Below are 26,536 nucleotides of genomic sequence, written 5' to 3' on the forward strand. Positions count from 1 at the left end.
TTCCATTCTCTCCTCTTCTAGCACTTCCATATCTCTCTCTCATTCCGTCTCTCCTACTGTTTCCATCCTTTCGTCTGCTAGCATTCCCATACCTCTCTCTCTTATTCCCTCTCTTCTACTGTTTCCATTCTCTCCTCTTCTAGCATCCCCATACCTCTCACCCATTTCCTCTCTTCTACTGTTTTCTTTCTTTCCTCTTCTAACACTCCCAAAATTCTCTCTCTACCCTACTCTGATTTGGCTTGCATTATCTCTTCCATTCTCCTAATGTTATCTTTCATACTTCTGCTCTCATTCACAAGACATTCCACCTCCTCTTTCAGCTCATCTGTGTCCCTCTGCAGGTCAGTGACTCTTAATCTAAATTCACTCTTGCAAACAAAACCATCTCCTAAACTTTCACAGTCACTCATGCCTTTCACACTATCAACTATTGTTTTCTCATTCATATATATATTTTTTTCATTCTCTCCTCTCACACTACTTGTCTTCCTATATTCATTCCCCTTTCCTGGAGCAACAAGGTCGGATATTGATATTTCTAATGCACTTATTTCCTCCCACTGCCTGCATTTTGCGCACATACGCTCTCCGCTCTCTTTCACAAGCCACATATCCAATTCCCGAGATGCATACATGCCGCAAGTACTGCATGCCACAAAGTCCCTAATGATATTGCTTATAATTAAATGTGGAGGACTTGGTGATACGCCACTTGCGACTTCAGCTGAATCCACCATCATTCCCTACTGCCGAGTAGCGTAATCATTAATTATTCAATTAATAAATTCCGTTAAATAAATAAGAAAAAAAGTACAAACAATTACAAGAAAAACAGAACATTTAAGTATACTAAATATAATTAAATAAAATGAATATAACTAAATACAGTAATGAAATCTTTGCTTTGTTTTGTCTTCCACTGTTATGCATTCGATTCCGACGATAACCAAAATATATTATATCGTGACAGCAACTAACTTTCAAAAAACAATCACTGAAGTACAATCGTATTCAGAGAAACAATTTAGCACTCAAAAACGGGAAAAAAAACGGACTATTCACCGATTAAAAATCACTTTCTTCTATACAGCTCAAATTCACTGCCACGTGCTACGGCGACGCTAGTGATATATTTTTTTTAAAGTTATTAAAATTCATTATGTGTATGTGTGTGTTCTCCATGAAATGTAAATAAAAATCTTATGATCCTAACAAATTTCATGTTTGTTTTTTTTTCGTTATCCTTAAGGAGTTTTTAATTTTTCCTTATACTTAGGAGTCAGTAGTTCTTTTTACGCAAATTCTATTTACATGTAATTTTTAGGAATGTATCTATGACGTAAAAAGATGTTTAGGTGTAATCCCTTGATGGATTATAAGAAAAAAAATAAGAAAATCTCCAATGCTATTTTGTTTTTTTATTGCAAGAGAAACAGTAATGCAAAATGATTACATAATTTAATTATTTATTTATGGTTATGGCTACATTAAACTGGTAAGTGAAAAGTACAATCACAATTTCCAGAAACAAATAATGAAAATCTTAACATATAAAAGTTCATTACATAAAAGGCATAACCTGCTTTCTAAGTCTCTCCTTTTTTTTTTTTTAAATAAAGCAAAAGTAACTTGTCATAATCAAGCCAGGGACAATTATCTCCTGTTGCAACAAGTATGACAAGGCTGCATGTTCTCACAACACTTCACAACATAAATGTAGCTGTATCCGTGGTTTAAGTAGAGAGCAGTTGTGTCTTGTGTGAGAAAACTTGATCCATTAGAGGAGACCCGTTTCAAACTGTATCATCTTCTAACGTGAGGAGGAGTTCTGCTGGGACTATGAGAGTGACTACGAGAATGACATCTTAATGGTGAGACGGGACTGTGATCTTCTGTTTCCTCCATAACCACCGCCACCACCATACCAACTACAGGTCAAGGTCCAGGTTGGAAAGCCAATTCAAGGCCTCATCCGTCACCTTGTGGATGTCATGTAGGCCGCCACCGTGAAATTGGCGCCTTGGGCAGTCGTACACAATAAGGGTGATCTGACAGCCCCCCATTTATGTAGAAAGTAGTTATATCTGCCCTGACTAGTTCTGATGCTGTTTATTGATGACCAAATCTTCCTAGGAAGATCAAAACCAAGGTGCAGAGCACAGGGATCTTCTACCAGGAAGCCGTTTTTGGTAGATTGTTGGACCAGTATTCTCTCCATATGTCAGATATTGATGGCAACGCAGCTGAAGAGAGTTCGTCCATGGATCAGCGAAGCTTTCTAGATTTGAGGCAAAGATTAGAGTCTAGTGTAGGGGATTATGATATAGATTTATGAGAGTCTAGTGTAGGGGACAGGAGTGGGTTGCTCATTGCTTTATTAAATTCCTTAACCAAGGCTTGTCTTCTCCGTATGTGTGGTGGAGCAATGTTAGATAGAACAGGCAGCCAGGAGAGAGGAGTGCTTCTCACTGTCCCACTAATTGTGCACATGGTAGAGTTTAGCTGGGTGTCTATAATGTTAGTGTGTGTACTTCTTTCCCAGACAGGGGCACAATATTCTGCTGCAGAGAATGTGCAGGCTAGTGCAGACGACCTTAGAACTTCTGCACCACAACTCCAGGTTGTTCTAGCATTTAATTATGGTTTTTAATTTTATTGGAAAGGTAGATGATGTGCCTTTTATAGGTTAGACTTCTGTCCAGGCTCACCCCAAGGTATTTTGGGTGAGGCTCGTGTTCTACCATTTTTCCACAGAATGAAAGATTGAGTTGTTGATTCGCCTCTGCATTATACAGGTAGAATACTGAGGACACTGTTTTCGTTGGATTTGGCTTCAAGTACCACTGCTTAAAGTACTCTTCCAGGGTGTTCAGGTCTGTATTCAAGGTTGATTCTAGGGGTTGGTAAAGGAGGTGGATTGATGTAAGATCGCTAGGTCATCGGCATACATATACTTGCTTGGTCTGGTATGAGGTAGATCATACACGTAGATGTTAAAAAGTATAGGGGATAACACAGAGCCCTAAGGAAGACCATTGTGAAGGAATCTGGGCCTGCCCTTTTTTCCGCCAATATGGACCCAGATCTTTTTGTTGGAGAGAAATAGAATCAAAAAGTTAGAAAGTTTTTTTACACTTGATAATATTTCCTAGTTTTAGGAGGAGGCCCCTGATCCAGACAGTGTCATAAGCAGATGTTAGGTCAATGAAAGAGGCTCTAGATTTAAGTTTCTTCTGGAAGCCTGCTTCAATTTGAGTTGTCAGGGCCAGGATCTGGTCACAGCAACTTCTTCCTGGCCTGAAGCCAGCTTGTTCAGTTGGGAGTGCTCTTTCGATGAGTGGTGAAATTCTTTTAAGGAGAATTCTTTGAAAGAGCTTAATGGTGGTGCTAAGCAAGGAGATAGGTCACAGGTTTTTCACATCATTCGGATCTTTCCCTGGTTTGGGCACAGCAATTATTTTGGCTTCCCGCCAAAGCTTTGGTAGTTTACCAGTCATGATGATTTCTGAGAAGAGGGCAGCCAGCTATGTTTGGCCATGTTGACCAAGATGTTTTAGGAACCCAGAGAGTATACCATCCACTCCTGCAGCTTTGCCATTCTTTGTAAATTTTAAAGCTATTTGTACCTCTTCCCGAGATACTGGGTGTACGAGTTCAGGAAGCTCGGGTTCCATCTTCAGGATTTGTCTGGTGGAAGCTTGTACAGCAATTTTCTTGGTAGAGCTGGGATGAATTTTGGAGGTTTTCAATAAATGGTTAGTCATTTGATCAGGAGTTATCTCTGTTGTTTTGTGTGTCGTTGGCTCTGCTCCACCTAATTTTCTCAGAAGTGACCAGCTTCTCCAACTAGATGTGATGAAATCGAGTTCATTGATGGGTGAGATCGATCTTTCCTTTCTGTTTTTATCCAGGGTTGATATGAGCTCCTTAGCAATAGTTGGATCTTCAGTTTCCTCATATTTGGCTAGGAGTTCCTCACTTTCTCTACTCCAACATGGGATATATTGTTTTCTGTAGCCTCTAGGGATAGAGGCTTTTGCTGCAGATTTGGGCAGTTTAACAAATCTAGGATAGCAATTAGGAGTGGATGTAATTGCTCTAATGGTTTGCTCAATTTGTTTCTGAAATGCAGTCCAGTTGGACCTGTGGAGATTCCATGTAATGATTGGTGTTCTGCTGATGACTGGGATTGATGTTCCTATCTCTGATGATGTTGACTATTAGGGAATCTGTTAAGGATGGTTTTGGTTGATGGAAGAGGGTGATCTTTGGAGTCTTTAGTGACTATGCACTGATATTGGGTGTAGGTTCTGTTCCATCTGGCTGAGTAAAAGTGCTGTCCTGCTTGGCATCATAATTCAAATACAAGTTATATGTATCCATCCAGTTAGCTAGATTATTACTATCTGGGTTGTTAGAGGAATAGCCCCACATGGTGTGATGGGAATTGAAGTCACCAACATAGATAGCAGGGTGAGGAGAAGGTCGGTCCATCTGATCAGGCCAGGATTGCAATGGAGGTTTGTAGACATTCTAGATGGTGATATTTTGAACTTTAATACCTATGGAGTATTCTCTATCAGGAACACTTTGGGTTATATCCTTGAGACCAGACCAGATATAGGTTGCTAGGCCATGCTTGAGATGGCAGTTATAAGACATGAGAATGAGTCCTGGGATCTTTAGTCTAATGAGGGCTGTGTCAGGCACATGGGTTTCCTGGAGAGTCAAGACGTCAGTTGCTTTATCTTTGGCTATTTTGCCAATGACTTTGGCTTTGGATTTAGAAATCGCTTTTATGTTTCGGGAAGATATCTTGAGGTAGTGTTGATTACATAATAATATTACATAATAATATTAATTAAATGTTTGCTCTATGAGGATATCGCACAATAAAACTGTTTATAAGCTCTCCTAAATTTAAATTATAAGCTATGTCCACTTGTATCGATATAGTTGCTAGCTCAACCAATCTTTCATTGGTCATTGCTGTTCACAAATAATTTTTAATCAGCTTAAGCTTGGAAAAACTTCTTTCTGCACTTGCCACACTAACAGGAATTGTTAGAGTAACAATGGTGCCTACTGCAATATGGCTGAATGAACGTCTTATTAAGCTGCAGCGTGAGGCAGGCTACCTCTATGCTACACCCTGTCGATGGTATCTCCCATGAACTGCTAACATCCTTGTCTTGCCTTGCAGATTTTAAATCATTGTACTGTTTTAAACTGTCTCTTAATCTTTCACAATCACCTGTCCTCAAGTTCTGTATATATCCCTTCTAAACTGAAAATTCCATAATAAATTTAATTTAATCCTTTATCCAAGTGTGAGCAAACAAAGTTTGCGCCTGAAAGTATCTTCAGGACTGGGGTAAGGTAGTACAACACCGGGCAACTCGTTGCAAAGGTGGAGCAAGCTAACATCACTCCTATCTCAGTATCTCCCATAATGCAAAACACATCTCCTTGTGGATATGTATAATGTTATGCATTAAGGGAAGGGCCACTACCCAGACTAGTTTCGACCTTTATTGAGGTCTCTTCAGTGGGAGCCAGGCCCAAGTGGTGATACCAGGCAGAAGCATTAGCAAGGTCATCTCTACCTATAGGAGTTGCCGAACAGTGTGTTATACATTATACATACTCACACCCTCTTTATACAGTTTCCAGGGATGACCTCTGGTTCTCCCCCTGTCTCCCACTATTTTCTGTAGAACTTCTCCAAAATTGATCCTATAACAACCCCTTACCAACTTTTAGGTCTCTATCATATCTCCCCTCTTCTTCCTGTCCACCAGACTCTGCAAATTACATCTTCTAAATCTTTCCTCATACTTGACATTCCAGAGGTCAGAAACTACCTTAGTCAATCGCCTTTGGACCCTTTGGACTCTCTTATTTCTTCCACCTCCAACAATATATCCTCACCAAGCATAAATTCTACATCAAATCTTTGTTTTCCAAATTTTAAAACCTTACATTTTGCAACATTGAACTCGCATCTCCATTTCCATGCCCAATCACTGAATTTATTCAAGTCTTCTTGTAAGGCCACAACATCTTCACTACTCTTCATGGTTCGTCCCAACTTTGCATCATCTGCAAACTACTGACTATCTCCATCCAAATCTTCACCTATATCGTTAATATACAAGTTAAACAGTAACGGCCCCAAAACCGACCCCTGAGGCACTCCACTAGTGACTTTCCTTTTCCTGGATATCGCTCCCCCATACACAACTTGTTGATACCCATCAGATGGCCAGTCTCCAATCCAATAAACTAATCTAATATCCAACCCCATCTGCTGTAGTTTGACTATCAATTTATCATGAGGTACTCTATCAAAAGCCTTTGCGAAATCTAAGTGTATTACTGTGTATCCTTCTCCTCTGTCCAAGGAAGCAGTCACTATTGTAATAAGTAAGTAGATTACTAAAACATTACCTCCCTTTAGCAAATCCATGCTGTAAATCAAAGACAATACCATTGTTGTCAAACCAACTCTGGATCCTAGTTCTCACAAGCTTCTTCAACAATTTAACCACAACACCTGACACACAGATAGGCCTATAGTTTGATGCTCAGTTCGATCACCTCCTTTATTTAGTGGTACAATCTTGCCCTCCTTCCACTCCCTAGGAACTTGACCGAGTGCAAGACTCATATTAAAAAAATATGTCAAGACAGGTGTCAACTCCCTGGCACATTCTTTTAGAATACGTGGTGATATATTATCAAGTCCCACAGCCTTATTAACATCAAGTTTACTCAACCCCCCCAAACACCTCTTGCTCACTTACAGTCAGTCTCTCCTCCCCATCATCTACTGCTCTCAATCTCTCCATGAAGTCACATTCACAAGATTGAAAGACATTTATGAACTGCTCATTAAGTATCTCCACCACACATTCTGCAACAACTGTCTTTATACAATTTTCTCCTATCAATGTCATCCTTCGTAATCATTCTTTCTTTTGCTGTCTACATATCGAAAGAACTCCTTAGGATTCTTTTTGTCTTCATTAGCTAACTGTTGTTCATACCTCTCTTTAGCTACCCTCACCAAAAATGTCACCCTCCTTGCCTCATGGAATTGGTTGTTTCCACTTCTCTTATGCTCCCTCCACAATGCTGCCCTGATTGAATCTTCTAGAGTTAGAATTTTATTTGTTCATATTCTTAAGAATGACAATGAAAGCATAACCTTAGTTAATACAAATGATAGGGTGCACTAGAAATAGCTTAATTAAGTAGTGGTGATTATGAGAAACTCAGGAGACAGATTGAAGCTGTAGCATGAAATGAGGAGTTAGGTGGAAAGGAGATACATGCTGTTTGGGTGATATTCAAAAACTATCTAGGAGAAGCAATGTCTTCTATTTCACAGTTATCCATTTCACACCCACCTTATTTAACCTTCTGACCAAGGGTTAGAAGGTTAAATAAGGTGGGTGTAAAATGGATGAATGAAGATATTAAGCATGCAATACATTAAAAGAAGTCATTATGGAGGGAACATGAGATGAATGGTAATGATCAATTTCATGAAGAGTACAAAAAAATAGGCTTGTTGGGTGACCGTGTTTGCAAAGATAGCAAAGATGCAATATGAGTAGTGGTTGGCTAATGAAGTAAAAAAAAAAAAATGCTAGGAAGTTCTTTTGTTATGTAGTTAGCAAAAAAAAATGATTATGATATTGATTAAAGAAAATGGTATAAGGACAACTACTGAAGAAGATATAGTTGAGATATTTAACGAGCAGTCCATAAAGGTCTTTTATACTTGTGAATGTGACATCATGATGAGTTTACAAACAGTGGATGAAGAGGAGGAGAACTGACTCGAAGTCAACAAACGCAACAAGTCAATTTTTCACTACTGGCAACACTGACAGTCGTGACATCTGCCTACTGGATATGTGAGCCTGTGATAGAATGCATAAAACTTAACATTGTTAAGTGCTACTTGAGTGCAATTACTTTTAAAACTTTCATTGCTGTAATTCTGATTTGTTATTTCTTAAAATTTACCTCATAAAATGAGCAAACAAAGAACGTTATTTGATTTCCTAAATATAAATACACCTGTCCATTCAAAAAGAACATGTGAAAGTAGTGATAGTGATAATTCCACTGATGTTGTAAACACATGTGAAACAGAAAATAAATGCCAGTTAAATGTAAAAAAATAAGTAAAAGTGAACAAAGGAAATATGATACAAGTTATATAAAATTTGGATTTATTAGTGTAGAAATGGATGAAATTTAAAAACCACAATGTGTTGTTGACAGCATAGTCCTTTCAAATGAATGTCTGAAACCAAATAAATTAAGAAGGCATTTAGAAACGCAGCATCAGCAATATAAAGATAAACCAGAAAATTTTTTTTATAACAAAAAAGGATGAACTGAAAAATCAGAGGCCCTTCATGAATGCAATAACTATTAGAAATAAATCATTTGTTAAGCTTTGTTTATAAGCTTTTAAAGTTTTGTTAAGCTTTGCATATTGCAAAATTAAAGAAACTGTTTATGATAGGCAAAAGTTTATTGAAGCCATGAATAATTAATGTTCACAAGGAACTGTTTGGAATATCAGAGGCTAATAAAATCAAAGAAATACCTTCTATGTCAAAAGATATTATTTGTCATATCTTTTGACATAGAACTACACTGATTGCAGACGATCTCCAAGAGCAGTTTATTCAAAATATTAAAAATTCTCCGTAGTTTTCATTACAAATAGATAAATCAACTGATGTTTCCAACAATAGTATCTGTTTGGGATAGGTGCAATATATTAACCATATATATTGTTGAATATGTTGTTTCATTTAGAATTAGAAACTGATACATCTAATGAAAGTATATTTAACAAAATAAATTCATTTTTCACATCCAATGACTTACAGGTGGCCAAACTGTGTCAGAATCTGTACAGATAGTGCAGCCACTATGACAGGTCATCATATCTAATATAATGGTTATTCATTGTTTCATACAGAGAACAATTAGCTTCTAAAGAAATGAGTCTGAAAGTACACAAAGTGATGGTTGGTGTAAAAGTTCTAAATTTTATAAAAGCAAATGCTCTTAATTCAAGACTGTTTTCTGTTCTTTGTGAAGAAGTTGATGCCGATCATACATTGCTTCTACTTCATATAGAACCTAGATGGCTGTTGAGAGGTAAAATTCTTGCTCGTTTATTAGAATTGAAAACGGAAGTCGATTGTATCCCCGAAGGCCTGGGTTAGCAGGCAGGCAGACATGAGTGATATTGTTTCTGAGGTTATTTTTTCTTTTCTGCTTTTGTTTAGCAACCAAGTTGCAATTCAGAAAGAAACTTTTTTCTTTTCCAAAGTTGGAATCGAAATATCATTAATGCGGTTGTCATGTGGAAGTATATTTGCCGGCCTGGTTGGCCGAGTGGTCAGCGTATCCGCTCTCCAGCCAAAAGGCTGCGGGTTTGAATCCCGCTGTGGGCATGGATGTTTGTGATTGTCTGTGAAAGTAGCAGTGGTGGTAGTCGGCGGTAGATGGCGTTGATGTTAGATGATGAAGGTTGGTGGAGTAGTGAGACAAAGAGTTGTAGAGTTGATGCCCTCCCTCGATGAGTCTTTGGACTCCCTGGAGGTGTGATGTAATAATAATAATATTTTTAAATGATAAAAAATCCAGCCTGGCTATTTATTTCGATGACAGAAATTGGATTTCAAAACTTTCATATTTGGCATATATTTTCTCTCTTATAAATTAGCTAAATTTATCTTTACAAGGAAACCAATGTAATATTTTTACTATGCTAGGTAAAATAGAGGCAATGAAAATAAAACTGCATAGATGGATTCAAAGAGCATATTCAGATGTTTTTGAAATGTTTCTGAACTATTTGCAAATGATTTCAGGCTACAATTTTAAATTTGATAATCTATGCATAAATTCTTTAATTCTATGTCATCTTCAGAGCTTAATTGGAAAGTTCTGTAAATATTTTCCAAATAATGAACTTGATTGTAGAAAATTGTGGATTCAAGATCCACATAATAGCTGCAAAAATACAATAGCTGCGAAAATGATGTCACAAACTACTGGAATTGACAAAGGATTTCAGTCTGATCTCTGTTTTCAAGAAGAAAAGTTTGGTCCAATTTTGGATGCATATACAGAGGGAATATCCACACCTGTTTACCATTGCCATTCAAAATTTGTTGCATTTTGTTTCTACATATTTGTATGAAAAGGGATTTTCCACAATGGTAAATATTAAAATGAAACAATGAAATTGACTGCAAATAGACTCCTGCATTCAAATAGCATTAAGTAACACAGTTGAAGCAAGAATAGACAAATTAGTAGAGAGTGTTCAACAACAGAGGTCTCATTAAAATACATTTAAGTCAAGTTGATTTCTGTTTTCTGATTTTTTTTTTGTCATTATAATCAGTAAGTAAAACACTATTTAAAAAAAAAAGTTGAATTACTATTATTATTATTATGTCACTGCAAAGTAGGGGTCTGCAAAAATATTTTAGTATACTTAGGGGACTGCGATTACAAAGGTTAAGAAGAACCACTGTATTTAAGGCACTGTATGATGAGCTGCTGTACGAGTCTTTGACTCCATGACAGGTCTTGGGATAATAATAATAATAATAATGATAAGTGTTCACTTTAGTATGATATAAAATCCTAACAGAATTAGATCTTGGATGGTGAAAAGGGAAGAGGATACTGAATAAAAGAACTGAGGTGATGATTTACCTATTGTAAGAGCTTGCTTTGAACACGAGAGTTTGATCAGATGGAATATAAGCACAAGTGTTGAAGGTGCAAGAAAATTAGCAATACTACTGGTGTATAATCATCATACATTAGTATTATTATTATTGTATGAGAACCTCCATGAAGTCAGAAGACTCATTGTGGGAAACCTAAACAATCCATACAATCTGTCGATCATACCTCTCGTTGAACTCTTTAACAGACAAAGAGCTAACAATGGATTCTGGAAACCCATTCACAACTCTCCAACTGCAAAATCTAGTCCTCCTACCTCTACTAACCACACTTTTACTCATTTTCCAGGGATGATCTGTTGTTCTGCCCCCCCCCCCCCCACATCAATCCTATAAAAGCCTTTAAGTTATTATTATTATTATTATTATTATTATTATTATTATTCAGGCCTCCAAGGAGTCAAAAGACTCATCGAGGGAGGTCCTTCCTAAGACATAAAGTCTGTCAAGACTCACTGAGGGGAGGTCCCCCCCTGAGAAACACAAAGTCTATCATACCACTCTTTAAACTCACTGACCGTTCTCGCTCCCACCACTCCATCAGGCAATGCATTCCACGGCTCAACCACCCTCCACACAAAGAAACCACTCCTTACCCTCTTGCTCACAGTTTCCTTTCGTAACTTCCAGGGATGGCCTCTTGTCATCACTCCTTCCCGCTGATCAACCAAGCGAAAGAACTCCCCAGTGTCAACCCTGTAACCACCTCTCAACAGTTTAAAAGTCTCAATCATATCACCTCTCCTTCTTCTATCCACCAAACTCTGCAGTCCACATTCTCTCAGCCGATCCTCATAACTATCCTTGTACAGTCCTGAAACCATCTTTGTCATCCGTCTTTGTATCCTTTCCACAGTTAATTTATCCCCTTCAAATCCTGGGGACCAAATCTGAGAACAGTAGTCCAAGTGTGGTCTGATCAGAGACTTATACAACGGAATGATAACCCTCTTATCTCTGCAGGTCAGTGTCCTTCTCATAATAGCAGCAATCCTCTGTATTACCTTCACCACCTTTGCAATATGTCCCCTAAACTTCAGGTTTCTATCAATCATCAACCCCAGATCTCTTGTCTCCCCTACTTCCTCCAGTATAACTCCTCCCATAGAGTATGCAGCATCCCATCGATGTTTCCCAAACCTCAAGACCTTACATTTTGCTGCATTAAACTGACACCCCCATTCATTTGCCCATCTATCTAGCTTATTTAAATCCTCTTGCAGGGCTACCACATCTGCACTATTACTAATAATCCTTCCCAGCTTCGCATCATCTGCAAACAACTGAATATCCCCCTGCAATCCACTGGCTATATCATTGATATAAAGGTTAAACAATATAGGTCCTAGTACTGAGCCCTGTGGGACCCCACTTGTAATCCTCTGCCTCCTGGAAACTGCTCCACCATACACAACTCTCTGATACCTATCAGACAGCCAATCCTGAATCCAGTTGACCAATCTGACATCCAGACCCATGTGCTGCAACTTAAATATCAGCTTATCATGTGGCACCCTGTCAAATGCCTTCGCCAAGTCTAAGAAAATTGCAGTATATGCCTTTCCCTCATCTAATGTTCTTGTAACTTTATTATAAAAGGCTAGCATATTGCTAAAACAAGAGCGTCCTTTCACAAATCCATGTTGATTCTCACAGATAACATTACCCTCATCTGCCCAATGCTGTACACGGTCCCTCACTACTTTCTCCAAGATCTTAACAACTACTGATGACACACAGACTGGCCTATAATTAGACACTTCCAGTCTGTTACCACCCTTATGCAATGGCACTATCTTACCTTCCTTCCATTCCCTGGGCACCTTTGCCAAAGCCAGACTTTCATTGAAAAGCCACGTTAAAGGTACTGTCATTTCCCTTGTGGGACTGGATGGCGAAATACCATCCAGTCCCACAGCTTTACTGACATCCAGAGTACTCAGTATCTGAAACACACTCTCCTCCTGTACCTCAAGACCTCGTACCAGTCCTATCCCTCTAGCATTAAAACTGACTCCTCTAGGATGAAATACTCCAATAAAGTGTTCATTGAACAATTCCACTATGTCCTCTGCATCAGTCACTCTATTCCCATTTTTATCCCACAATATCATTCTTCCACAGTCATTTCTCCTCCTACTGGCCACATAGCTAAAAAATTCCCTAGGATTTTCTTTGGATCTTAGGGCCAATCTCCTCTCATATTCCAGTTTTGCTTTCCTTACCACACTAGGCACTCTTCTGGCCTGTGTCTTATATTCCTTATGCATCTCTTCACCTATCTACTTATATCTCTTCCATAGCCTCTTTTTCGCATGCAATTCCTGTTTAATATTGTTTGTCATCCACTTTACTCCAAATTGTGTCCTCTTCTTTACTCGTGGTATACAACTTACCATTGCTGATAACAAATATTCTTTCACAATTTCCCACGCACTGGTGATATCCCGGCCTTCCAATTCCTCCCTCCATGAAACTTCCCGAAGTTGACGTCTAAGACTATTATAATCACCTGCCTTATAATTCCACATAAGTTCCCGTCTCTTTGATACTCCTGCATGTCTATTCATTTTCCAAGTCAACACCATATGGTCACTCTCTCCAACTGGTGGGAGAGACGTCAACTCAGTTATTATCAACTCTTCTGATGCTATAACCAAATCCAAAATTTTTGAACCTCTTGTTACCTCTGTTACATGTTGCCTAAGACATTTGTCCCTCAAGAATTCTAGAAATTCCATTCCCCTATTGCTACATGCATCTTCCTCTCTCCAATTTATACTACTGAAGTTAAAATCTCCCATAGCAATCATTCTTCTTGCACTTGCCAAACTTAGCTGTCTAAACATCTCCTGGTCCCCATCCTTTGTGCTCCTGGGTCTGTAGCAACACCCCACTAAATATCCTGTCTTGCCTACCTCTACCTCTTACCATACGCTCTCAAAATTATTTGTCTCACTTCCTTCCAAATTCTCCACTCTTAGAGGACATAGGTCATCACTTATCATAAGCAGTACCCCACCACCACGCTTTCCCCTCCTATCCTGACGAAAAATGCTATACCCAGCGACTTCTATTCCTGTTGTTATATCCCCTTCTGTCAACCACGTCTCAGTGATCGTAATAATTTTTGGCCAGGCTGATGCTATCTGCGCCACCAATTCCTCTCCCTTATTCCGGATACTCCTGGCATTAGTATACAACATATAAATGCCATTGTTTCTATACCCAGCATTATCTCTTCTGGACTCCACTGGGCTCAGTGTTACCTGACATTGTCTCCCTTCTCCCAAGTATCCATTCCCACAAGAGGCCACCCCTTCTATCATCCTCCCTGGGACACACTGACTCGTTCAGAACAGCAATCTCTCCAGATGCCTACGTCCTTCCTCATTCAAATGTAAACGGTCTCTCGCATACAACTCCTATCATATTGATATTTTTTTTGCCTATCAACCAACTTTTGTAGTCTACACAACCTCAATCTGTCCTCATTGAGAACATTCCACAGGCTACTCATCATCTTGGTCACTCACCTCTGAATCCTCTCCACTGCTTTCTCATCACCAAGAAACCCAGGAGACCAGACTTGAGCACAGTAATCCAGATGTGGACATATCAAGGTCTTATAAAGAGGAATCACAACTTCCTTATCTGTACTTGTTTATGTGCTCTTCAATAGCCCAGTAATCTTATGGGCTACTTGAGCAACCTTAGCAATATGTCTAAATCTCTAGCTTCATCATTTCCTGGAGTACAGTGGCATCAATGTGATACATTGCTTGTAATCTATGTACAAAATGCATTACTTGACATTTCTCCACATTAAACTGATACCCATTATCTTTTACACCCATACTGACAGCCTATGGGATATTAAGGCAGTTGATGAGAAGTCATTAGCCTCTATATACAAGTAACCCAGTCATGAAGTTACTTCATGTTCAAACTTTGTTTGTTTATACTTGGATAAAGAATGAAACTAAGAATTTAATTTCCTGGCATCTTTAATATATAGTATAACCAAGCACAAAAACTTTCAATAACACCCATTATATTTTGTCCATACTGACAGCCTCTTGAAATCATCCTGCAAGCTCTCCACAAAGTCTTGATTCACTATTGCTCTACCTAATTTTGCATCATCAGCAAACAACTGAATATTTCCTTTCAGGTTATTTCCTATATCATTTATGTACAAAATAAACAGTAATGGTTCTAACTACTGGTGTACTACTGAACCTTGTGGCACACCAGTAGTCACCAGCTTTCACTTGGATTCTTCCCCTCTGTATGCCACTTTCTGATATCCATCCAGAAGCCATCCTGTTATTCACATAACCAGTGTCATAAACATCCCCATTTGTTCTAATTGGTTAACAGGGTGCTTATGAAGGGATATGAGTAGCATTGAACAGGTGTGCAATGCAGACAGGAAAATGGGAAGAGAGGGTCAGAATGGACAGACAGACATGGCATGAGAAAGGTGGATGGTGGGAGTGGAAGTAAATGTGTGAGCAGATAAGAGAGGAATGGGATGAACTGAAATGTGGATAGGGAGGAAGAACTTGGGTCTGAGGAGTGTTGTGGGATGGTTAATGAGAAAGAAAGGAATGCCTAGCAGAAGGTGTGGAGGAGTCATTCTGAGAAGTGGTATTAGTTGGACTTTACATTATTGAACCAGAAATAGAAGATTATGTTTATATACAAATGGCAGAAGTATCGGAAATAAGAGGAACAAAATTGTTATGTTGACAGAGTTCCTTCACCCAAAAATTGTTTTTAGTAAGAGACAATACTTTGATAGAAGTAGAAATGGAGTGGTATGATGTTTTTCACCAAAAAAAAAAAAAAAGAGGTGACATGCTGTTTATGATAGAAAGGTTAGAATGAAATACATGTGTAGTCTGAAAAGTTCTCAGCCTAACAATGGAAAAACAAATTTATAATTTCAAAATTATTTTTATTTTTCAACATAATCTCCCTTAGGACTAATACATTTATTCCAGTGATGCTCCAATGCCATTATCCAGTCCCTGTAGTGGTCCCCAGTAAGAGCTGCAAAATACCCCTTTACAGTTGAAATCACCTCTTGATTCAAAGAAAAACGCTGACCAGCGAGGAAGAGTGTTAGTTTGGGGAAGAGATAGAAGTCAGAGGGAGCCAAATCTGGAGAATAGGGTGGTTGTTCCAACAATTCATACTGCAGATCCCTTAATTTTCCCATTGCCAAATTACCTTTGTGGGCAGGTGCATTGCCCTGATGAAAGATGATTTATTTCTTCTGCAAACCGGGTCTTTTCTCACAAATTTTTTCGTCTAGTCTGGTTAAAAGATCGGAATAATATTTCCCAGTCATTGCTTTACCCTTTTCAAGATAATTAATAAACAAAATGCCTTTAGCATACCAAAACACCGATGCCATGACCTTGTCTTCTTTGGTGCGGAACAACTGGCTTCTGTCCACTGTTTTGACTGCTATTTGGATTCTGGTGTGCACTGGTGAATCCAAGTCTCATCAAAATCAGTTTTATTCTTGTTAAAATCCTCTAAGCACTGTTCAGAGAGTTTCATGTGAGTGTGTTTTTGATCTTCGTGGCACCCATCTTGTGCAAAGCTTTTTCATTTGCAATTCTTCATGCAAAATGTATCCTACTCGTTCTTTTGAAATGCCTATAGTCTCAGCAGTTTCATGCACTTTGACTCGCTGATCATCCAATACCATATCATGCTCTGATCAATGATTTATGGTGTTGTTACACTTTTTGGACATCCTTCACATGGATTATCTTCAAGGCTGGTATGGCTGTGTTTAAACTCGGCACCCTTTTTCTTAATTGTCGAAAATGAAGGAGAAGAGCACCCATAAACTTTTATGAACTTTGAATAAATTTCTTTTGCCGTTAAATCTTTTTACAAAGAATTTTATAACAGCACGATACTCAATTTTATCTATTTCAAGGGATACAGACGACACTTTGGCTTCCAACAGGTGTATAAAAAAACTACTTGATAGAATGACTTGCAATTTCACATCCATGCTTTTGACAGATGTACCAACTTAGGAAAAAAAAATCTTGCTGATAGTGTTGCAATTTATGGTTGAGGCCGAGAACTTTTCAGACCTCCCACGTATTTACAACAAAATGTATCCGCAAATTAGCCAAGTAAATAAGAAAAATGTGATAAATATGGGTGATATACACTGGGATAAAGAGATAGCACAAGTAAATAGAATGATTTCTCAACTTTTTGAGGTACAACTAAATTACCTTAAAGGATCACCAGCATTCTAGCACCATGTGAGGATTTCTGTTAGAAAAGGATATATGTGAAGCTACAATGCTGATGATTATGAAAAGTTCAGAAGACAACTTGCAGCTATATCACGGAATGAGGATTTGGGTAAAAAGGAGATCAGTACTGCTTAGGTACTGTTCAAGAACTATCAAGAAGAAGCAATGTGTAAATGTATGTTGATGATATTCAAATAGCTGTGAGTGCAGATATGCAGTCGTTACTAAAGGGAAATTGTGTTATGTAAATCAAAGCAAATTGAGATAGATATGAATTCTGACATACATCAGGGGTTAAATAAAGAGGTGTGAAATAGATGAATGAATAGTATGCAGTATGGAGATAAAAGGCATTATGAAGGTAGTATAAGATGACTGATAATAATCAGTTGCATAAAGAGTACAAATCACAGGCAAAGAAGGTGACTCATTTAGTAAGGATTACAAAATTAGAGTTTTAGCAACAGCTAGCTAATGAGGCAAAAAATGCCACGAAGATCTTTTAATATATAAGCCAGTAGAAAAATGAATAATTACGGAAGGTGATATTGACTAGTAAAAATGCTAGAAGTATAACCACTGTGCAGAAATAACTGAGATATTAGATGAGCTGTTCATAAAGGTACTTCATCCTTATAAATGTGACATCATGCACATGACTCCATGCAAAGCTTGAGTGCATTCAGAAGGGATGAAAGAGAGACTGATTGTGAGCGAGCAGGAGGTATATAGGGAAATGAGTAAACTCTGTGCTAATAAGGCTGGGAGGGGACTTGATAATATATCACAATGGGTTTTGAAAGAATATTATTATTATTTTCCAAGACCTCATGGAGTCAAAGACTCATCTGGGAGGTCCTTTCTTTTATCACACACACATCTCATCATACCGTGTCTTAAACACACTCAAACTCCTTGCAGACACCACACTCTCAGGCAAGGCATTCCAATCATTCACAACTCTGCACGAAAAAAACCTGCCTCTCACTCCCCTACTCACACCTTCTTTATACAGTTTCCAGGGATGACATCTGGTTCTCCCTGGAAACTGTATACTAGGGAGTTGACTTCTCCCTGGAAGTTCTAATTTAATATAAGTCTTACACTTGGCCAAGTTCCAAAGTAAGAGAAGGAGGGCAAGATTGTTCCATTCATAATAGAGGTAATGTCTCAAGTTTCAAATTATAGGCCAATCTGTGTGCCAGATGTTGTTTTAAGTGTTCCAGAGGTTATTGAGGACCAAGATCCAGAATTGGTTTGACGACAGTGGCATTTTCTTTGATGGACAGCATAGTTTTGATAACGATCATGTTTGTAATCTACTTACTTATTACAACAAGATGACAATGGCAATGCACACACTGTGTTATACTTAAATTTTGCAAAGACCATTGATAAATTGTCACATGACAAGCTGTTAGTTAAATCTGAATGGATGGGGATGGGTAATAGATTAGTTCATTGCATTAGAGATTAACACATTCGCTGCCAACTATTAGTACACTCGTAGTTGGTATATGAGCCTCACAGACCAAAATCAGAGCACTGGAATCTGAAACACTAAGAGGTGTCATGAAAAATACCTTAGAAAGGGCATGTTTGTGTGAAGCAGAAAATGGACACCATTTCCTTTTTTTCACACCTAGTGTACATTTATTTCCTATATATACTGTATATGATGCTATGGTATTGTCAATTTAAAACAAAAAATGAAGGAGTTATTAAATATTGAAACCACTTTGTGACTTTTGGCCCACCCCGTATAAGTCAAAGATGCCCAGAAATTATGTAAGACAAATTACACAAACAGGGTACTTTGTATACATGTACAGTTATGCTCCGAGTTATGTAACACATGACTTACTTAAATTCACAGTTACATAATAAATCTACTAGCATGTATGAACACTTTGCGGCTTTGCCCAGGTGCGGCTTTGAGAGCCTTATTGCAGTACAGTAGTAGATGCCTCATGCGGTTAGCTCAGTCACTTGTTATCACTGCTAGTTTTCTTGTTTTTTTACCCTTAAAATGGAATGCAAATGCAAAACCGAATGCGCTGGTAATAAATCTAAAAAACAAAGGGAAATAAATTGACCTATTTCGACAGTGAATACAATAGCGAAGGATAAAGTTCGCATTATTGAAAGCACAAAAGGTGCAGTAGCATTGAAAGGCACAATTATTACCAAGAAGAGGCTGGGCCCAATATCAGAGATGGAGAAATTGTTGTTTAACTGGATCAATGATCTGACACAGAAGCAGATGCCATTAAGTTTACTGATTATCCAAGAGAAGGCTATGTCCTTATATAAGGATTTAAAAGAGCAGACTGCATCACGGACACGGAGAGTGCATTTAAAGTTAGTGCTGGATGGTTCGAACGATTCAAGAAACGTACAAATCTGCACAGCATTAAAATCATGGGTAAGTCAGCAAGTCGATTTCCCAAACTTTTGCAGAAATAATTGAGGAGGGGGAATATTTGCCTGAGAAAATATTTAATGTTGATGAAACGGCTCTGTTTTGGAAGAGGATGCCAACATGGACATTTATTGCAAAAGAGGAAAAATCTATGCCTGGATTCAAGGTCGGGAAAGATCAGATCACTGTTATGATTGGCAGCAACATTTCAGGAGACTTAAAACTTAAATTGCTTACAGTGTACCATTCTCAGACACTGCATGCCTTTAAGAACATTGATGTGAATATGCTGCCCATAATCTAGAAATCCAACACTAAGTCTTGGGTTATATGTGCGCAGTTCGGAGACTGGTTCAATAACCACTTTGTTCGTCAGGTGAAGAATATTGTGCCGAGAAAGGAATCCCATTTAAAGTGCTTCTCCTCCTGGACAATGTCCCTGGTCACCCAGAAGAGTTGGATGAAACGTAAAAGTTGTTTACCTGACGTAAAAGTTGTTTACCCTCCTCCTAGAACTACCTCACTATTTTAACCTATGGATCAAGGTGCTATTGCGACCTTTAAAGCCTACTATCTGCAGTGTATGTTTTCCCAAGCAATCAAAGTCATTGATAGCGGTAAGGGCATTACTCTACGTGATGTCTGGAAGAACTATAATATCCTTAACGCTATCAAAAACATTGGGGTGGCTTGGGATGAAATGAAGCAGACTACAATGAATGCTCTGTGGAAGAAACTCTGCCCAGAAATGGTCCATAATTTTAAGCGTTTCATGGAAGGAGAGCAAACAATTACTGATATGGGTTCTGAGTTGACACAAGAATTACAGCAAGTGAAGGAGACGTGTGTGCAACTGGCATAGCAATTAGAGCTGGAAGTGGATAACGGTGACATTAACGAGCTTCTTTTGAGTCACGTCGAAGAGCTAACTAATGATGACCTTATTCAGTTGTAGGCATTCTGAAATTCTGAAGAAAATACTAAGCCAATTGAACCGCCAGACATGAAGAAATTTACAACAAAGGGACTAGCCGAGGTTTTTAACTTGATAGATATGCTGTTAGCAAAATTAGAATAGATGGATCCGAAACACTGAGCTGTTCGAAAATGATAGCTGCCGTATCTATTCCGATATGTCTAGCTACAAGGCCATCTACGAGGACAAGAAGCGTGTGACCACACAATCTACTCTAGACATGTTTGTGAGATGCCATTCACAACAAAGTCAAGATGACAACTCAGACGACCCCGACTATCCTCCGCCTTCAACATCGAAAGGGATAAAACTTCCCGCAGAACAGCATTACTTAGAACAGCCAACTTAGTCACAAGACATTTTTTTATTTGAAAAGTGAATATTTCAGTTTGTTTTTATATTCTTTATATTATATATTTTTCATGCTTTCATATTTACAGTATGTATATTATTCAAACACAATTGATACATTTTTTTTATAATTGAATTTTTTTCTAATCACCCCAAAAATTAAAAATATTAAAAATGGAAAATATCTATGGCAAAAAATTAATGTAAGACAGTGGTATGAGTAGCCATTGAACATTTTATTGTATATATATAAATTACAAATTCGACTTACATAAAATTCGAGTTATGTAAAGGTTTACGGAATGCATTACTTATGTAACTCAGGGTGTAACTGTATGTTTTTTTGTATACTTTGTATGTTTGTGTAACTTGTCTTACTGTGGACAAACAGGAAGATCTGTAAATAAATGTATCTCTGAACATCAAGGCCACATCCTCAGATGTGGTCTTGATGTTCAGAGATACCACAGGATACAACAAAATGCTAACCACAGGATCCAATGACAAAACACTAAGCTACTACATAGATCAATATATAAATATTCTTGACTATTCCAAAAGTTTGGGAAATTGTTATTCTCAATTGTATTAAATAAATTTATCTCTTATATATTTTAATTTAATTATTAAAAATTTAATTAATTTTAATTTCAGCCCAATAGTTTTAATCCATGAACATGCAACTGTATACCTAGAGGGATTCCAATTTAAGAACACTCTCTACTGTTTTCTAATTCAATTCCTTTTGTTGTTTGCTAATTGTACAAATGATGTCTTATGATACATGAGACATCACTTATATAATAAATGATGTCTTATGTATCATGGGAAATGTTGCAGTATGTGAGAGAAGAGAAAAGAAAATAAGAAGTCACTCTTGAAAGTCATGTAAGAGTATTATTATTAGTAGTAAGAGCATGAAGACTAGCTCTTTTAGCTCGCAGAATAATAAATAAGTGGAATGGGTTACCAGAGGTGGTTGTGAGTGCCATGTCAATGAATGAGTTTAACTGTTCAATAGGTATCATATGTATAATATTAGGAAAGCAGTTTTAAAATTAATATTGTTATTTGACTCATTAACTTATTAACTTAAGAAAAATTTATTTTTATTTATATATTTTTTTAGGCTACAATGATATTCTGTTAGTTCCAACTGGTGCAACCTATATTAGTATTAAAGAAGTGCAGCCAACTAATAATTATCTAGGTAAGAAAGGAGTATTCAGTTTGTTTTTATTTTGAAAACACTTATTTAGAGAATAACAAGTAAATTATTCTAAAAATTAACGTTACAAGAGCAATTTTTCAACTCCTGTGGAAAGCAATAATCTTTTCCTTTTTTCGATATCAGGAAGGCCTAAATATTCCTACTATTGCTGTCCCATTGTTCTATAGCTGCTTATTCAAGACAGAAGAAATGGTCAATGCTTGTCTTTTCTCTGAGAGCAATTGCCATTTCTTTCCTACCTTAAGACTCACTGTGGGGTCTAAAGAAATCAGTACACTGCTTAATATGAATGGAAAATTTCCTTTCATCAGAGATCTGTATCCTAAAATCTAAATACTTGGTGTCAGTTTTCTTTGATATTATTATTATCATCATTATTACATCCTCCATGGAGTCGACAGACTCATTGTGGGAGGTTCATTCAACTGACAAATGTTTATCATATAGAATCATAAAGTCCACAACACTCCTTGCATTAACAATACATTCTGGTAATGCATTCCATTCACTGAAAATTCTCCATGTAAAAAATCTACTCCTGACACCCTTCTTCACTGCACTTTTACAAAACTTCCAGGAATGACCTCTGGTTTTTTTCCCCTCTTGCCTTCTATTCTTTTTATAATCCCCTCTGGATTAATCTGATAAAAGTTTCCATTGCCATCTCTTCCTCCTATCCACCAAACTCTGCAATCCACATCTCTTCAACCTCTCTCCATAGCCAGCATTCCAAAATCCTGATATTGTCTTAGTCACTTGTCTCTGGACCCTCTCCAATGTCTCCACATCATATTGAAAACCAGGTGACCAGATTTGAGCACAATAGTCCAAGTGTGGTCTGACCAGTGCCTTATACAGTGGCACAACCACTTCCTTATCCTTGCATGTTAGAGTACTACTTATCATAGCAGCACTACAATGTGCAACCTTTACAACACTAGCAATATTCCCTCTAAACTTCAGTCTATTGTCAACCATCACTCCCAAATCTCGAATCTCATTCACTTCCTGCAGTATGGCACCATTGATATACTACACAGCCTTATATTTCTGCACTCCAAAATTAAACACCTTGCACTTATTGATATTAAAACTACAACCCCATTTTTTTCCAAGTAAAAAGTCTATTCAAATCTTCCTGAAGGGATTTAGCATCAGCAGTGCTACTTATAATTCTTCCCAACTTTGCATTATCAGCATATGGAAAAAGCTTTGCCATGACTTGGAGTTATGGAATCTTAAAGCCTTATGTATCTTTGGTCTTAGAGATATCAGCTCTTTTTTTAGAATTGAGGCTGAAAGAGGTAGTCATTCCAGTTATAACAAAAGTATAAAATTCCAGGGACTCATTTCTAGTAAGACGCCTACATTCCTTTTCAAGTAATGGATGTTACTTGAAAATCAAGTAATGGATATCAGATATCCTCTCCATGCTCTGATTTCTACCATATGAGATAGAAACTTTTGCTCCCCATTTTACTTATACTGTGCACTTATCTTCTAAAAGCTCAATTATGGATCAATAAGTATGTTCTTCTGCCTGAGACTGTATCCTCTGGTGGTTGAAAACACACACTCAGGATAAGTGAAAAACAACTGGCACATCTCACACCCTTTAACAAAAGCCATATGACATACTGTTGAAGTAGATGAGACCACAGTCTTGTTTCAGTGTTAGTGGTTGTCTTCTTTGTTAATGCAGTCAAATCCATGTCAGATCACCCTATCTGAAAAAATATCTTTTGTGCACGATGGAAAACTTCTGCAGTACACACATGACTGCCATTTGTCCTTGGGTATGTGAAATGATGTGATACTGTGGAAGAAGTTGTGATGTATAAGCATGCTCTACCATGCATATATCTCTGTGCAAGCTTAAGGAAGCCATATATGTGCATTCCTCTTTTTAACAGCAGCACAAACATACTATGATATATAGGAATACCATGATATTTTTGCCATTCTACATAGGGAGTTTTAAATCAGAGCCATTAGTGCGAATTGCTAGTCTTTCCGAGCACTACATTATCCATTGATATTCCCCCCCCCCTCAAATGCATCATCTATACTATTGATCTGCATGCTATAGAGTTTGACTCTATAGCTTCTCTTGGCTCCTATATGCTATTAGAGCATATAGGAGCCAAGCACTACCAAAGGTGCATGATTAACACTGATTCTTTGAGCCATTTTAAAAGCTATATGATTGTTAGTTTACAACATACACACACATGGTACTTATTTAGCTCCAACATTAGATAAAAAGATTCCATTGAGATATCCACCTCTGTTGTGTCCAGTTGGATCCAACAGAGATAATCATCTCAATCTCTTGGATCACATTATGATCAGAGGCTGCAGCCTGTTTCCTACAAAACTACTCTTTGTAATCCTAATAAAAATTATAGGCAGCCAAAGTCAAAAGCTGATATGACAATGGAAATCATCATCATCATGGCAGAGGGGAAGGTGGGGAGAGGAGGAGGAGGAGAAGGGGGAGAGAGAGATTACAAGCAAACTGTATAAGATGAAGTCTGTAATGAAGTTTTGTCAATTCTTTCTGAATAGGAACAGAAGAGAGGAAGTTGCCTTCAGAGTCGGTCTTCAGATGTCATAATCATCTGACACTTATTTCTACTCATTGGTGCTGACTTGCTGATATATGACATATATGCTAAACTGTTCTTTTAACACTTTGCTCAAACCCTACATGTTAGGCTAGAATCAGACCATGTCTACCATGCTTAAATATTTAGGTATATTGGCAGACAGTGTCTGTCATATACCTAAATATTTAAATGTGGCATTTAAATATTTAGGTATCATCAGTGTATAACAGGGCTCCCAAACTGTATGCAGCTCACGTCCACGCATCACATGGCTCTTCATGTTCTACCAGGAAAAAAATAAACAAAAAGAGAAGAGACAACAAAAAAGAGGAACAAAATAAAAATTACTGCAATAAAAAAAGTTACAGAACACTGCAATAAAAATAGTTTAATTCGAAACACATTAAATGAAGTTTACTTTGAACAATTAGAATAATTTTAAAGTCGAAACACAATAATTTTAGTTACTTATTTACTAGTAGAGACCTTCCTTGTAACCATTTTCTTAGTAAGCTCCTTAAAATTAGGTGTGTAATTAGTCAAAACAGTTCTTACAAGCTCATTCAAATGTTCATCATTTAAAACAGATCTATTTTTAATAAATTTAAGAATCAAATATAATGCTTCACAGAAGTATGTGGTTTACTTTGATAAACAAAGTAAACCAATTTACATTGGTTTACTTTATCGTTTCACAAAAAGAAACTTCTCTTTCTACTCTGGCCTAAAACTTCTGTGTTCCTCTTCATATTTATGTTTTTTATGTAGAATTTCTAAGCACTTGAAAAAGAGTTCAACGATAACAAGTACTGTCATTGGACTCGCGCAACATTATGTTGAACAATACCGATAGATGAGCACTGGAATTGTAACTAACATGTTATGGCAGGCAGGCATAGCTTCTGCATACCCACCTCACCATGCACATACCCACTTACTCCCTTACCACTGCATCGGTCAAAGGTTGTGGCTCTTCTAAGTCTTACCAGGATTATTTTGGCTTCAAAAGGATATGGAGTTGGCCACCCCTAGTATATAAGAATATTTAAATAATAGATATCTTTCACTTGGTATAATTTTCTTGTGTTTACCACATATTTTATTCACAACTTTTAATCCATTGAAGATCTTTAATAGTATATATAGTTTCAATCTTAGGCTTATTGCATTTGGCATAGCAGCAAAAGTGCTAGAAGAATCTTAATCAACCATATTTATGGGAAAGCCATATAAACAGACATCTTATATCAAAAACTTAGAACACTGTGCTTGTAATCAAAGGTATTCATTAATGAAAATAATATTACAGAGTTTCAGCAATGCTATTATCATCATCATTTTCTTGACCTCCATGGAGTCACAAGACTCATCATGGGAGGTCAATGCTAGTCAATACAGTCTATCGTTTTGTACCACTCCTTAAACTCATCCATCGCTTGCACTTTCAGGCATTGTATGCCTACCACTTAATATCCAAAAACTTATTCTTTGCCCTTTTACTCACTATTTCCTTTTGCAACTTCCTGGTATGACCCTTGTTCCTTCCCCACATTCTACCATGTGAAAAATCTCTCCAGTGTTAATTTGATAATAATCCTTCAATAGCTTAAATATCTCAATCAAACTACCTACCCTTCTCTTCTATCCATGATGCTATGCAGTCTGCATGCCTTCAGTCTCTTCTTAATCAACATTGTACAGTTCTGATATTATTTCTGTTATCCATCTTGGTACCCTCTCACCCCTTCCAATCCCAGTGATCAGATCTGAGCACAGAAATACAAACATGGTCTGATCAGAGCTTTATGCACTATTCAAGAGAACATTAACCATCATGGTTAATGTT

At 37.5% G+C, this 26,536-nt stretch overlaps 1 protein-coding gene across 4 annotated transcripts in view; it reads left to right on the forward strand.

The window, feature by feature from the left end:
* LOC150097613 (papilin-like) overlaps positions 1-26,536 on the forward strand; it is a 1,184,257-nt gene that overhangs the window by 321,147 nt on the left and 836,574 nt on the right. For all 4 annotated transcript variants that reach the window (XM_090407770.1, XM_090407771.1, XM_090407772.1 and 1 more), the window contains one exon: positions 21,980-22,060. In XM_090407770.1, coding sequence (XP_090263896.1) covers positions 21,980-22,060 — 81 coding nt within the window. The remainder of the gene's footprint in view (positions 1-21,979; positions 22,061-26,536) is intronic.

The sequence above is a fragment of the Typopeltis vanoorti genome, chromosome 17 (genome assembly GCF_054136105.1).
Source record: "Typopeltis vanoorti isolate ZY-2024b chromosome 17, IOZ_Tvanoo_1.0, whole genome shotgun sequence".
Taxonomy (NCBI): Eukaryota; Metazoa; Arthropoda; class Arachnida; order Uropygi; family Thelyphonidae; genus Typopeltis; species Typopeltis vanoorti.